Here is a 14,793-nt window from a genome sequence, read left to right as displayed (position 1 = left end):
ACATTGATTTTTTTTTTAATGCTCCTCTTCCTCCAGTATCCCCTAACTCTATAAATGATACCCATATTTTTCTACTGAACTATTCAAACCAAAATCCTAGAAGTTATCTTTCCTCAAGGACTGTTGTTGTTGCTATTAGGTGCCATCAGGTCAGTTCCCATTCATAGCATCCCTACGTACAACAGAATGAAACACTGCGGGGTCCTGCGCCATCTTCACAGCTATTGCTATGTTTGAGCCCATTGTTGCAGCCATTGTATCAATCCATCTTATCAGGTCTTCCCCTCCTCCAGGGACTGGTCCCTCCTGAGAACATGTCCAAAGTATAAGAGACGAAGACTTGACAACCTCACTTCTAAGGAACGTTCTAGGTGTGCTTCTTCCAAGACAAATTTGTCTGTTCTTCTGGCAGTCCATGGTATAGTCGATATTTTTCACCAACACCATAATTTGACTGCATCAATTCTTCTTTGTTTTTCTTTATTGATCTTCCAGTTTTTGCATGCATATGAGATGACTGAAAATACCATCACTTTGGGCAGGTGTGCCTTAGTACTCAAAGTGACATTTTTGTTTTTGAACACTTAAAAAGAGGTCATTTGCAGCAAATTTGCCCGATGCAACATGTTGATTTCCTGACTGCTGCTTCATGGGTGCTGATTGTGGATCCAAGTAAAATTAAATCCTTCACAACTTCAATCTTTTCTCCATTTATCATGATGTTGCTTACTGGTCCAGTTATGAGAACTTTTATTTTTTTATGTTGAGGTGTAATCCATACTGAAGGCTGTGGTCTTGATCTTCCTCAGTAAGTGCTTCAAGGCCTCTTCACTTTCAGCAACCAAGGTTGTGTCATCTGTATATTGCAGGTGGTTAATGAGCCTTCCTCCAATCCTGATGCCCCATTCTGCTTCATATAGTCCAGCTTGTTGGATTATTTGCTCAGCATACAGACTGAATTAAATATGGGTGAAAGGATATACTCTCACACATCTTTCCTGACTTTAAACCATGCAGTATCCCCCTGTTCTGTTCGAATGACCGCCTCTTGATCTATGTACAGGTTCCTCATGAGCACAATTAAGTGTTCTGGAGTTCTCGTGCTTTGCAATGCTATTCATAATAGTTATGATCCACACAGTTGAATGCCTTTGCATAGTCAATAAAACACAGGTAAACATCTTTCTGGTATTTTCTGCTTTCAGGCAAGATCCATTTCACATCAGCAATGACATTCCTTGTTCCATGTTCTCTTCTCAATCTGGCTTGAATTTCTGGAAGTTCCCTGTCAATGTGCTGCTGCAATCGTTCTTTAATTATCTTCAGTAAAATTTTACTTGCATATGATATTAATGATACTGTTTGATAATTTCTACATTCTGTTGGCTCACCTTTCTTTGGAATGGGCACAAAGACAAATCTCTTCCACATGGTCAGCCACATGGCTATCTTCCAAATTTCTTGGCATAGACAAGAGAGTGCTCCCAGCAATGTATCTGTTTGTTGAAACATCTCAATTGGTATTCAGTCAATCCCTGGAGCCTTGTTTTTCACCAATGCTTTCAGTGCAGCTTTGACTTCTTCTTTGAATCGCTTCTTGATCATACGTTGCCTCCTGAAATGGTTGAACATCGACCAATTATTTTTGAGACAGTGTCTCTGTGTATTCCTTCTATCTTCTTTTGATGCTTCCTGTGTTGTTCATTATTTTGCCCATAAATCCTTCAAAACTACAAGTCAAGGTCCAAATTTTTTTCTTTAGTTCTTTCAGCTTGAGAAATGTCAAGTGTGTTCTTCTCTTTTGGTTTTCTAACTCCAGGTCTCTGCACAAATCATTATAATACTTTGTCTTCTCGAACCACCCTTTGAAATCTTCTGTTCAGCTCCTTTACTTTATTTCTTTCATTCACTTTAGCTACTTTCTTCATGTATGATGTCCTTGATATCATCCCACAACACGTCTGATCTTTGGTTATTAGTGTTCAATGTGTCAAATCTATTCCTGAGATGGTCTCTAAATCCAGGTGGGATACACTCAAGGTTGTGCTTTGGCTCCCGTGGACTTATTTTAATTTTCTTCAGCTTCAACTTGAACTTGTAAATATATGAGCAATTGATGGTCTTTTCTGAAGTCTGTCCCTCGCCTTGTTCTGACTGATGATACTGAGCTTCTCTAACCTCTTTCCACAATATAGTCAATTTGATTCCTGTGTGTTCCATCCGGCGAGGTCCATATGTATAGTCACTGTTTATGTTGTTCAGGAAGGTATTTTTGAGTCCTCGGTCTTGCAAAATTTTATCACGCCATCACTGACATGTTTCTATCACCAGGGCCATATTTTCCAACTACCAATCCTTCTTCATTTCCAATTTTCACATTCTAATCCCCAGTAATTATGGATGCAGTCTGGTTGCATATTTCATCAATTTCAGACTGCAGAAGTTGGTTAAAAAATCTTCAATTTCTTTATCTCTGGCATTAGTAGTTGGTATGTAAATCTGAGTGACAGTCGTATTAACTGGTTCCTTGTAGCCATATGGATATTATCCTATCACTGCCAGCACTGTACTTCAGGATAAATCTTGAAATAGTCTTTTTGATGGCTGCGATGTTATTCCTCTTCAATGTGTCATGGCATAGTAGACCACGTGACTGTCCAATTCAAAATGGCCAATACCAGTCCAATTTCAACTCACTAATGTCTAGGATATTGATTTTTATGTATTCCATTTCAATTCTGATGACTTCCAATTTTCCTGGATTGATATTTCATACATTCCACATTCCTATTATTAACGAATGTTTGCAGCTGTTTCCTCTCATTTTGAGTAGTGCCATATCAGCAAATAAAGGTCCTGAAAGCTTTGACTCCATCCACGTCATTAAGATCAGCTCAACTTTGAGTTGGCAGCTGTTCCCCAGTCATATTTTGATTGCCTTTCAACATGAGGGGCTCATCTTCTAGCACTGTATCAGACACTGCTATTCATAAGGTTTTTACTGGTCAATATTTTTAGAAGTAGATTGTCAGGTCCTTCTTCCTAGTCTGTCTTAGTCTGGAAGCTCCTCTGAAACCTGTCCACCATGGGTGACCCTACTGGTATTTGAAATATTGGTGGCATAGCTTCCAGCATCATAACAACACACAAGCCAGTACAGTACAACAAATTGACAGATGGGTGATGGAATGCAATAAACCTGTTATAAATTTTTTAATGTTTAATAAAAAATTTAGTCAACCACCAAGAAGCAGGAGGATGGGGGAGGGAGAGGCTATGAAATTTTAATGTTGAGGCCTACAGAGGAGGGGAAGAACAAATAATAACTTCTAAGTTTACGCTTAGAGTGTTTTTGCTTCATCTTTAACTTGTATCTTGAATTTTCAGAGACATAAGAAAACTTATCAACACTTGCTGACAATTTTGGACTTCTCTATCTTTAAACTGTCAACATTAATTTATATTTCTGCCATGTGCCTAAAGGCACTTTCTTCAAAGAAAGACTTGTCAGTAAACAAGTCTGTAAAAGCATATTAAGGTGGACAACTGGTAAAGCTCTCCTGGTTCCAGATCCTCCTCAAGTAGACGAAACAATTTTCCATTGATTCACACATTCATTCTATAAATATTTACTATTGAACACCTATCACATGCCAGACATGGGATGCAGCTGGAAATAGGACAGAGAAGACCCCTGCCTTGATGAAGCTTCAAGCCTAGAATATAGTTTTAAAAATTACTGCCTTAAAAGGTAGGCCTTTGGCAAAATGCTGAAAGGAAATCTTTTCCTGTGTACCCTCATTTATGACATATTTCACATCACACGGCCAGTAACTTTTAAGACAATAATAAAAACATCTTCTGACAAAAACAGAACGGTGCATTAGTCATCCTTCAAATATCTAATCCCAAGGTGCCTGGCTACCACCACTGACTGCTCTGACAGTGATCACAATAGAGTCCTAGACAGAGCCAGAGAAAAGTATAGAACAAAAACTCTAACTCAAAAAGAAAGACCAGACTTGCTGACCTGACAGAGACTGGAGAATCCTGAAAGTATGGCCTCCGGATACCCTTCCAGCTCAGTAATAAAGTCACTCCTGAGGTTCACCTTTGAGCCAAAGGTTGGACAGGCCCATAAAACAAAACAAGACTAAAGGGGCACACCAGCTAAGAGGGAAGGACTAGAAGGCGGGGGGAATAGGAAAGCTGGTAATAGGGAACCTGAGGTTGAGAAGGGAGAGTGCTGACGTGTCGTGGGGTTAATCAATGTCATAAAACAATTATGTGTACTAACTGTTTAGTAAGAAACTAGTTTGTTCTGTACACCTTCATCTAAAGTACAATAAAAAATAAAATAAAATAATATCTAATCCCTAGAAAACAAGTCAGTAATTACCTGGAGATCTGTTTTCAAACACAAACTTGAAAATTATAAGCATTCAACAATAAAGGATGCATAAAAGTTACCCTAAATCTGGCTCAGCAGTGGCTTGCATTACAAACTAAAGTTTAGCAAAACAATCCTTACAAATGGCTACTTTAAAAACATGTTTAATTTGGCAATAAAAGTGGCAACTGAAGGTAATAATCACATTAAATTAAAACTCAAAAAGTCATTATAGCCTAGTTAGACAAGACAGTAATAGGGATACAAAGTTTAAGAAACTCAAAATAATTAATTCCAGTTATTCTTCTGAATTTCTCAAAAGTAAAGTCCTTCCCAAAACTTTTCCAAAGGTTTCAACAGATCCTGAAGGAAAGAGCAGGATTCTGGCCAGAACGCCTAGATTCAAATCTCAGTTCTAGCATTTACTAACTTTGGATTGATCTTAGCAAGTTACAAAATTGTGCTTTACCTCAGTTTCTTCATCTGTAAAAATGGGATTAACAGAACTATCTTATCCATAGGGCTAATATAAGGGTTAAATGAGGTTAGTTAATTCATGTAAAATGCTTTAAATGTGTCTGAAAAGAGTAAGCCCTCAATAAACATTAACTGTAATCAAACACTATACTATCTATGTAGTGACTGATCTGGTAGCAATGAATGCCACAATATATAACCATTCTCTTATGAATGTATTTCCTAATGACCAATATAGCTCTAAGTCAACAATTTGAGCAAACATACACAAAAGTGTTAGGATATTTTCTGAAGTAGAGATGGAATACACCATAATTTCAACCGTAACAATCTAGGTATGTAAAATTCAAACAAGGAATTCAAGAAATAGCCATCTCTACCCAAGTATTCAAAGTCTAAATTATGCAGTTTAAAACTACTGCTTTCTGATGGCCACTGAAAACCTACTTTAAGAAAAAATGCAAAGTGTGACATTACTGATATGTATAAGAAGAGTGCTGTAAGTGTTTTCTATTCTTGTCAGAACTGGCTATTGTTAAACTAGGACTATGTGGTGTTAGAAGGAATTCCACTATAAGCCACTAATTTATATACATTGTCTACTCTCTAATATTGAGTTAGTAAACAAATACTGCCACCTTGTGGAATGATGGCCAATAAACAAAGGAAGAAAAATTGCGAAGCAGAGTTTCTGGTTGAGCTTTGTATCTCAGTGAGATGCTCAATACCTTAGTGACCAACATTAGATACATTTCATGAAATTTTTCAGTAAGAATAACTATTTGTTCCACAATGTGGTGAAATAATGCAGTAAATTCAACATTATCTACCATTTCTTTATCCCTTCCCCAAAAGAAATTCTTCATTAAATTTCCTATTTTGAGAGAAATTTAAAAACTTCAAAATGAATTTATTATCAATAATGTATCTGAATATGAAACTAATTAAAGCAAAAAACTTTCAGCGCTATGAAAGTTTCCAAACCCCTCCATTTCCTTGGCTACTATCTTCCTTTGATCTTCATCTGTCTTGCCCAACAACTTTGAAAACTGGAAGTTTAACTTTTGGAAGTATTAATTCAATGTAATTAAAAAGAATGGATGCTGGCATGCAAGATGGACGAACTAAAGGTATCTTTCGATTTTTTATTTTAATTGAAATATTTTATATTAACCTCACCTTTAATAACACTAAAACCTAGTTCAGCTCTTCCTATGGGAGTAAATTTCTGCCTCAGATTGCAGGGTATGCTGACATAAATGTCTTGGTATGTTCAAGGTTTAATAAACTCACTGCCATCAAGTTAATTTTGACTCTCAGTGACCCTATAGGACACTAGAACTGCCCCACTGGGTTTTTAAGGCTGTACATCTTTACAGAAGCAGACTGCCATCTTTCTCCCATGGCCTTTCAGTCAGCAGCTGAGTGCTTAACCACTGCACCACCAGGGCTCCTTCAAGGTTTAATATAATTAAAAAAAATAATCCAGCATTATATTAAATCAAGCTAACGTGGCTTTCAAGAACAAGGAAGAAGACTGGCTCTTACTTTTTTTTCAAGACTACCTAAACATTTATAACCAATTGTACATTTACTAACTTAAAATGCTGGTTTTGTAATATTTTAAGAAGGAAGTTTTTATTTTGTTTTTGGTTTTTTATTTATGCTGTTAATGGAGAAGGAAACAGAGTACAGGATGAACTCACAATAGCCAGGAAAATGAACTGACATTACAGGAGAGCTCTAATCCAGACTACACTTTGTTGTTACCTACTGTCGAGTCGGTTCCGATTCATTGCGACCCTATGCACAACAGAACGAAACACTGCCCAGTCCTGAGCCATCCTTACAATCATCGTTATGCTTGAGCTCATTGTTGAAGCCACTGTATCAATCCACCTCACTGAGGGTCTTCCTCTTTTCCGCTGACCCTGTACTCTGCCAAGCACGATGTCCTTCTCCAGGGACTGATCCCTCCTGACAACATGTCCAAAGTATGTATGATGTGAATGAAAATACCATGGCTTTGGTCAGGCGCACCTTAGTCCTCAAGGTGACATCTTTGCTTTTCAACACTTTAAAGAGGTCCTTTGTAGCAGGTTTACCCAACGCAATGCGTATTTTGATTTCTTGAGCGCTGCTTCCACGGCTGTTGATTGTGGATCCAAGTAAAATGAAATCCTTGACAACTTCAACCTTTTCTCCGTTTATCATGTTGTGAGGATTTTTGTTTTCTTTATGTTGAGGTGCAATCCAGACTGAAGGCTGTGGTCATTGATTTTTCATTAGTAAATGCTTCAAGTCCTCTTCACTTTCAGCAAGCAAGGTTGTGTTATCTGCATTACGTAGGTTAATGAGTCATCCTCCAATCCTGATGCCCTGTTCTTCTTCATATAGTCCAGCTTCTCGTATTATTTGCTCAGCATACAGATTGAATAGGTATGGTGAAAGAATACAACCCTGACTTTAAAACAATCGGTATCTCCCTGTTCTGTCCAAACAACCGCCTCTTCATCTATGTAAAAGTTCCTCATGAGCACAATTAAGTGTTCTGGAATTCCCATTCTTCGCAATGTTATCCACAATTTGTTATGATCCACACAGTCAAATGCCTTTGCATAGTCAATAAAACACAGGTGAACATCCTTCTAGTATTCTCTGCCTTCAGCCAGGATCCACCTGACATCAGCAATGATATCCTTAGTTCCATGTCCTCTTCTGAAATCAGCCTGAATTTCTGGCAGTTCCCTGTCGATATGCTGCTACAGCTGTTTTTGAATGATCTTCAGCAAAATTTTGTTTGTGTGTGATATTAATGATATTGTTCTATAATTTCCACATTCAGTTGGATCACCTTTCTTGAGAATAGGCATAAATATGGATCTCTTCCTGTCAGTTGGCCAGGAAGGTGTCTTCCGTATTTCTTGGCATAGATGAGTAAGCACCTCCAGCGCTGCATCTGTTTGCTGAAACATCTCAATTGATATTTCATCAATTCCTGGAGCCTTGTTTTTCGCCAATGCCTTCTGAGCAGCTTGGACTTCTTCCTTCAGTGCCATTGGTTCCTGATCATATGCTGCCTCTTAAAATGGTTGAACATCGACTAATTCTTTTTGGTATAATGGCTCTGTGTATTCCTTCCATCTTCTTTTGATGCTTCCTGCATTGTTTAGTATTTTCCCCATAGAATCCCTCACTATTGCAACTCGAGGCCTGAATTTTTTCTTCAGTTCTATCAGCTTGAGAAACACCGAGCACGTTCTTCCCTTTTGGTTTTCCATCTCTTGCACACGTTATTATAATACTTTGTCTTCTTGAGCCGCCCTTTGAAATCTTCTGTTCAGTTCTTTTACTTCATCAATTCTTTCTTTTGCTTTAGCTGCTCGACGTTCGAGAGCAGGTTTTAGAGTCTCCCCTGACATCCATCTTGGTCTTTTCTTTCTTTCTTGTCTTTTCAATGACCTCTTGCTTTCTTCACGGGTGATGTCCTTGATGTCATTCCACAACTCGTTTGGTCTTCGGTCACTAGTGTCCAAAGCGTCAAATCTATTCTTCAGATGGTCTCTAAATTCAGGTAGGACGTATTCAAGGTCATATTTTGGCTCTCGTGGACTTGCTCTGATTCTCTTCAGTTTCAGCTTGAACTTGCGTATGAGCAATAGATGATCTGTTCCATAGTTGGCCCCTGGCCTTGTTCTGACTGACCGTGGACTACACTTTAGCTTGGGTAAATTCATATCATTATAGGTACATGTTTATATATCTCATCAATATTATAAATAAACTTCCATAGTAATTTTTGCCATTTTAAAGTCAGGTTACATTTCTGAAGGCTTTAAAAATATCTAAGTTCTTACAGTAGTTAAGAACTTAGGTAATACTGTTAGCCTGGTCCTCCAAACTAAATTGTTTCATAAACTATTCTTATACTTTTTCTATAACGGCATTGAAAAAAGATTGTGAGCTTTCCTGAATTCAAGCACCATATCTGGCCTGTTCATACTTACACACTTAGCCTAACTCACATTACGTACTCAGTGAATCCTGTTAAATGAATTAATGACAAAGCTAAACAAGTATTTTCGAATTTTACTCAGTCCAGAGCATAAGAAACACTCACGCTGCCAATACATAGAAAAATAAATGAACGTATAATTTTTGTCTTATTCATTACTCAGTTAAAATTAGCTAAAATATAACAAAAGGTTTATTGTAATAGCAAGTAAATCAATCAATAAATAAAATCTTAAGTCATGCAAATGAAAAGGATACAAAATTTTAGCAATACTGGATGAGTTAAAGCTTGCCAAATGCCTCATCTACTGCAAAAATCTCCTTTTAAGGTTTGTTCATATCAGGAAATTTGAACATGGACTGGCAATTTGATGACACTAGAAGATTCCTGTTAATTTTCATTTAAACATTTTTAAAGAATGATCATCAATGTGATGGTGAAGATAAAATAATTATAAATTAATAATAAAATAGAAAATCCCAATATTTGAAAATAATACATGTCTGTGTAACCAATGAGTCAAGGAAGAAATCAAAATAGAAACTACAAAGTATTCTGAACTAAATGAAAATGAAAACATACCACATCAAAATCTGTGGAATGCAGCTAATACAGTGCTTAGAGGGACATTTATAGCACAAAAATGTCTATATTCACAAAGAAAAAAGGTATCAAGTCAATAACTTCACAGTTTCCACTTAAATAAAACAGAAAAAAAAAGGACCAAATTAAATTCAAAGAAAGCAAAAAATAATAAGGAAATAATAAAGCTAAGAGCAGAAATCAATGAAATAGAAAAACAGAGAAAAATCAATGAAACTCAAAGCTGGATCTTTGCGAAGAGCAATAAAATTGATAAAACCCTAACCAATTATTCAGGGGGAAAAAACGGAGAAAAAACAAATCTCTAGTATCAGGAATGAGAGAGGGGACATCACTACAGAATCTAAAAATACTAAAAAGACAATAAGGGAATTTAAACACAACCTTATGCCACTAAATTCAACAACCTAGATGATAGGGACAAATACGCTGAAAGATGCAAACTACCAATGTTCAATCAAAAAGAGATGGTTAACTTGAAAAGCCTTAAATTCTCTTAAAGCAATTGAATTTGTTAAGAATCTTCCCTCAAAGAAAATTCCAGGTTCAGATAGCTTCACTGGAGAATTCTACAAAATATTTAAGGGAGAAACAATACCAATTCCATACAAAGCCTTCCAAGAACTAAAGAGGAGGGAATGCTTATTAGGGAAGTATTACCTTGTTATTAAAACACGACAAAGAAATTACATGAAAACAAATTGCAACCCTACGAGGTGGATACTATTAATCATTCCATTTTAGAGATGAAGAAATTGAAGATTAAGGAGCTTCAGAAACTTGCCTAAGGTCACCGAACTAATAACTGGCAGTCAACCTGACTTTGGAACCCAGGCTCTTAACTAAAATGCTTCTCAAAATCAGTGAGATTCCAGATGCTCTTACAAAAGAAAAGAGTAAGGAGTTCTGTCCAGTACTTACCTAGAGACAATGCTGGAACCATTGTAAAGATCACTAGCGTATGACAATGTGGCCAAAGGTCGTACTGAATTATATCGAGTAAACCTGGACAAACATTCCTGAAATTCATCCAACTGGCTTGCAGTTCGACTATCATCTACATGAAGAAAACAAAATAAAATAGATAATTTAGACTACAAAATAAGTCAAAGAACAATATCTACAATTTGAAAATTATACTCCAAATTAATGAAAATAATCCTTGAAAAGGCATGTAAGGGAAACTACTATCCACAAACTAACACCAATTGATTTTTCAGCTTAAATAAAAAATATAACGTAACTGTTCTTTGAAAAAATGCTATTACATTGTCTCTTTCCACACCAACAAAAATATAACTGTTCATTCTCTTTATATTTTAAGCAAAAATTTCTTAGGGGGAGAAAAAAGAGAGCTACTGGTTGAGAAATGTTAAATCAATTATTACAACAAGTCCATGGCAATGGAGAAAGAGGGTAAAGAGAGGGATATCTATACTGGACAGGGTATTTGTTAGTTTGAAGGAACATGCTTACACAGGTATACATATTCCCGGCCATGTTCATTTATTTGCAAAACATTTTATAACAACATTTTAAATTTATAAAATTCTTGTTTAAGTCAAAAAAAAAAAAAAAAGTGAAATGTTTGTTCACATAATCGTTTAAATATTTCAAATCCAATTACAGGGAATAGAAAACTTCAGTGTATGTATGATTCACTCTGAAAACCAAACTTTAAAAAATGTTTGAAACGGTTCGCATTTCACTCTACACCTCCGTAGAGTGCATATATTAAGAAAAAAATTAAGTTTCACTCCAATGGCATGGTGGCAGAAAATAGAAAACGTAATTCCACCCAATATATTGTACAAATAACTTTGGGTTAAGCCAGTATCAGTAATTATTCATAACTGAATCATGTAGAATTTACATAACAAAATCAACCTTATGAAGGACCTAAGAATACAGCTACTCTATTCTCCAATCTAGAAATAGGTCAACATTGAAAGCATGAATAAAACAAATCGATGTTTTTCAAGACTGTTTAAAGTCTGGACTTTAATTTTCCTTTCCAAAGAATAAAAAGAACTAATGAAAAGCCTCATTACTTTTTACCTTCCTAGATAGGAATTTGATACATGCCTGTTACAACATTGTCTTTTTATAGCTTCTTTCTTACTGTAATATCATACAGACACATACACAACTTTTTCAAGGTAAATTACTGTGATTTCGCTTCTTCAATGTCATCTAAAAGTGGTAGGCATAATGAAATTAAGACATAAGAATCATTAAGTCAAAAGACTTACTATATGATACATACTAAAGAATTTATTTTATTTGAAAATATTAGGTTACCTTGAAAATAATTTTAACATGAAGAAACTCATCAAATAATTGATTTATAAGGAAAAAAATAATTACGTGAAGAAACTAAGTAAGCTTCAGCCCCTAATATTTACATTTTCAAGAGTTAAACACTAAGCAAATCCATCTAACAACTTAGATTAAAAGGGTCCAATTCTGTAGTGTTTTCATTCTAAAAAAAGCAAAAAAGAATAAACCTAATTAACACACAATATCATAATGGTGTTGAGATGATGCTCTTGCTCCACAAAAATTATTCTCATGATAGTCAACAAATTATAAATAAAACACAGGTTATTGCAAAAAGCAATCATCAACTGTATTACAAAATGCTGTAGTACATTATAGTTAATTCTTTTTACAAGTAATCCTGTCATTGCACGCTCATTTAATATAACATTCATACTAGAAAGACAGTTGCTTCAGATATTTATTTAAAAATTGTTTTAAGGTTAATCTAGTCTCTCGCACTTAGATGTTAATCCCTAAATACATAAAGCTCACAAGCATTCAAGAATGTGTATTGTGTGTTAAAGATCCACAATCCTTTGCTGGTTTTTAGGTCATCAGACAAACTCATGAACATCAACTTTTAACAGAAGCTTCGAAGAAAATAATAAAAAGATTTCAGTATTTGAAAGTTTAAGAATTTTCATTTACAAGTCTATGGAAAGCAGAATTTTGCTTGCTTGATTAGTTTACGATAAACATCCATACATATCTGCTGACATATCAACTCTCCTATTCCAATTATACTGGTTTGTAAATGTGATTTCAGTACCTCCTCTCTCCTACTGCTTTAAAATTTCCCTTTTTTTTCAATTACAATTAAGAAGCCAAGGCATTAGTATATTAACCTTCCTCTCTTAATTTCATAGTTAAAAACAAAACTGGAAGTGAGAAGGTACACAAAAGGAGAATCAACATGTTAGGTACCTCATTACATAAAACTTAAACTTCCTCTTTACACTTAAAGGCACAAGGAAGAATCTCACATTTGGCAATACGTGGTCATGTAAATTTGATAAGATAAACTTAAGACTCCTAAAAATTTGAGACTTAAAAAAAATTTTATTGTGATAAAACATATATTAACAAAACATCTGCCATTTTAACTATTTTTAAGCGTGCAGTTCTGTGACATTAATTACATTCGCCATGTTGTGCAACAATACTATTTGCGAACGTTCTCCATCAGCCTCAATGGAAACCTGGTACGCTGTAGGCGACAATCCCTCATTTCTCCCTTCCCCCAGCCCCTGGTTACCACTAGTGAATTTCCGTACCTATGCATCTGCCCGTGCTGGATGTTTCACACATGCAGTATCATGAAATATTTGCCTTTTCTGTCTGACTTATTTCACTCAGCATAATGTTTTCCAGGTTCACCCATCCATGTCATAGCATGTATCAGAACTTCCATTTTATTTATAGCTGAAAAATACTCCATTTATGAGCATAAATATACTATATTTCCTTTTTCCCATGTGTCTGTCACTTTGTCGTACTGTGGGGGGTTGCGTGTTGCTGTGATGCTGAAAGCTGTGCTACCGGTATTCAGATACCAGCAGGGTCACCCACGCAGGTCAGGTTTCAGCTAAGCTTCCAGACTAAGACTAGGAAGAAGGACCCGGCACTCTATTTCTGAAAAGCATTAGCCACTGAAAACCTTATGAATAGCAGGGGAAAACTGTCTGATATAGTGCCGGAAGATGAGCCTCCCAGGTTGGAAGGCACTCAAAAGATAACTGAGGAAGAGATGCCTCCTCAAAGTAGAGTCGACCATAATGATGTGGCTGGAGTAAAGCTTTCAGGACCTCCATTTGCTAATGTGGCAAGACTCAATGTGAGAAGAAACAGTTCCAAACATCCATTAATAACTTGAACCTGGAATGTATGAAGTATGAATCAGGGAAAATTGGAAACCATCAAAAATGGAATAGGATGCATAAACATGGATATCCGAGACATTAGTGAGCTGAAATGGACTGGTATTGGCCATCTTAAATCAGATAATAATATGGTCTATTATGATGGGAATGACAACTTGAAGAGGAATGGTGTTGTATTCATTGTCAAGAACAACATTTCAAGATCTATCCTCAAGTACAACGCTGTCAGTGATAGGATAATATCCACACGCCTACAAGGAAGACCAGTTAATATGACGATTATTCAAATTTACCCACCAACCACTAAGGCCAAAAATGAAGAAATTGAAGATTTTTATCAGCTGCTGCAGTCTAACACTGAACGAACACACAGTCAGGGTGCACTGATAATTACTAGTGATTGGAATGTGAAGGTTGGAAACATAAAAGAAGGATCAGCAGGTGGGAAATATGGCCTTGGTGACAGAAACAATGCTGGAGATGGAACGACATAATTTTGCAAGATTAATGATTTCTTTGCAAATACCTTTTTTAACCAACATAAACAACAACTATACACATGGACCTCACCACACGGAACATACAGGAATCAAATCGACTACATCTGTGGAAAGACACGATGGAAAAGCTCAGTATCATCAGTCAGAACAAGGCCAGGGGCCAACTGTGGAATGGACCATCAACTGCTCATATGCAAGTTCAAAATGAAACTGAAGAAAATCAGAGCAAGTCCACAAGAGCCAGAACACGACCTTGAGTATATCCTACCTGAATTTAGAGACCAAATCAAGAACAGATTTGATGCATCGAACACTAATGACTGCAAACCAGACGAGTTGTGCAATGACATTTACGATATCATATATGAAGAAAGCAAGAGGTCATTGAAAAGACAGGAGAAAAAGAAAACACCAAGATGGATGTCAGAGGAGACTCTGAAACTTAAGCTCAAACATCAAGTAGCTTAAGCAAAAGGAAGAAATGATGAAGTAGAAGAATTAAACGGAAGATTTCAAAGGGCAGCTCAAGACCACAAAGTAAAGACATATGTAAAGAGCTGGAGACAGAAAACCAAAAGAGAAGAACAAGCTCAGCGTTTCTCAAGC

General features: G+C 36.1%; 1 protein-coding gene across 6 annotated transcripts in view; it reads right to left on the bottom strand.

The window, feature by feature from the left end:
- The window catches only part of COP1 (COP1 E3 ubiquitin ligase), a 251,325-nt gene that overhangs the window by 133,671 nt on the left and 102,861 nt on the right, over positions 1-14,793 (bottom strand). For all 6 annotated transcript variants that reach the window (XR_010319394.1, XM_064276604.1, XM_064276606.1 and 3 more), the window contains one exon: positions 10,407-10,542. Coding sequence is in view for 5 of the 6 variants with exons in the window: in XM_064276604.1 (XP_064132674.1) it covers positions 10,407-10,542 (136 nt within the window). In the remaining variant the exon portion in view is untranslated. The remainder of the gene's footprint in view (positions 1-10,406; positions 10,543-14,793) is intronic.

The sequence above is a fragment of the Loxodonta africana genome, chromosome 25 (genome assembly GCF_030014295.1).
Source record: "Loxodonta africana isolate mLoxAfr1 chromosome 25, mLoxAfr1.hap2, whole genome shotgun sequence".
Taxonomy (NCBI): Eukaryota; Metazoa; Chordata; class Mammalia; order Proboscidea; family Elephantidae; genus Loxodonta; species Loxodonta africana.
The sequence above is the reverse complement of the archived record's forward strand: the minus strand, read 5'-3'. Positions and strand labels throughout refer to the sequence as shown.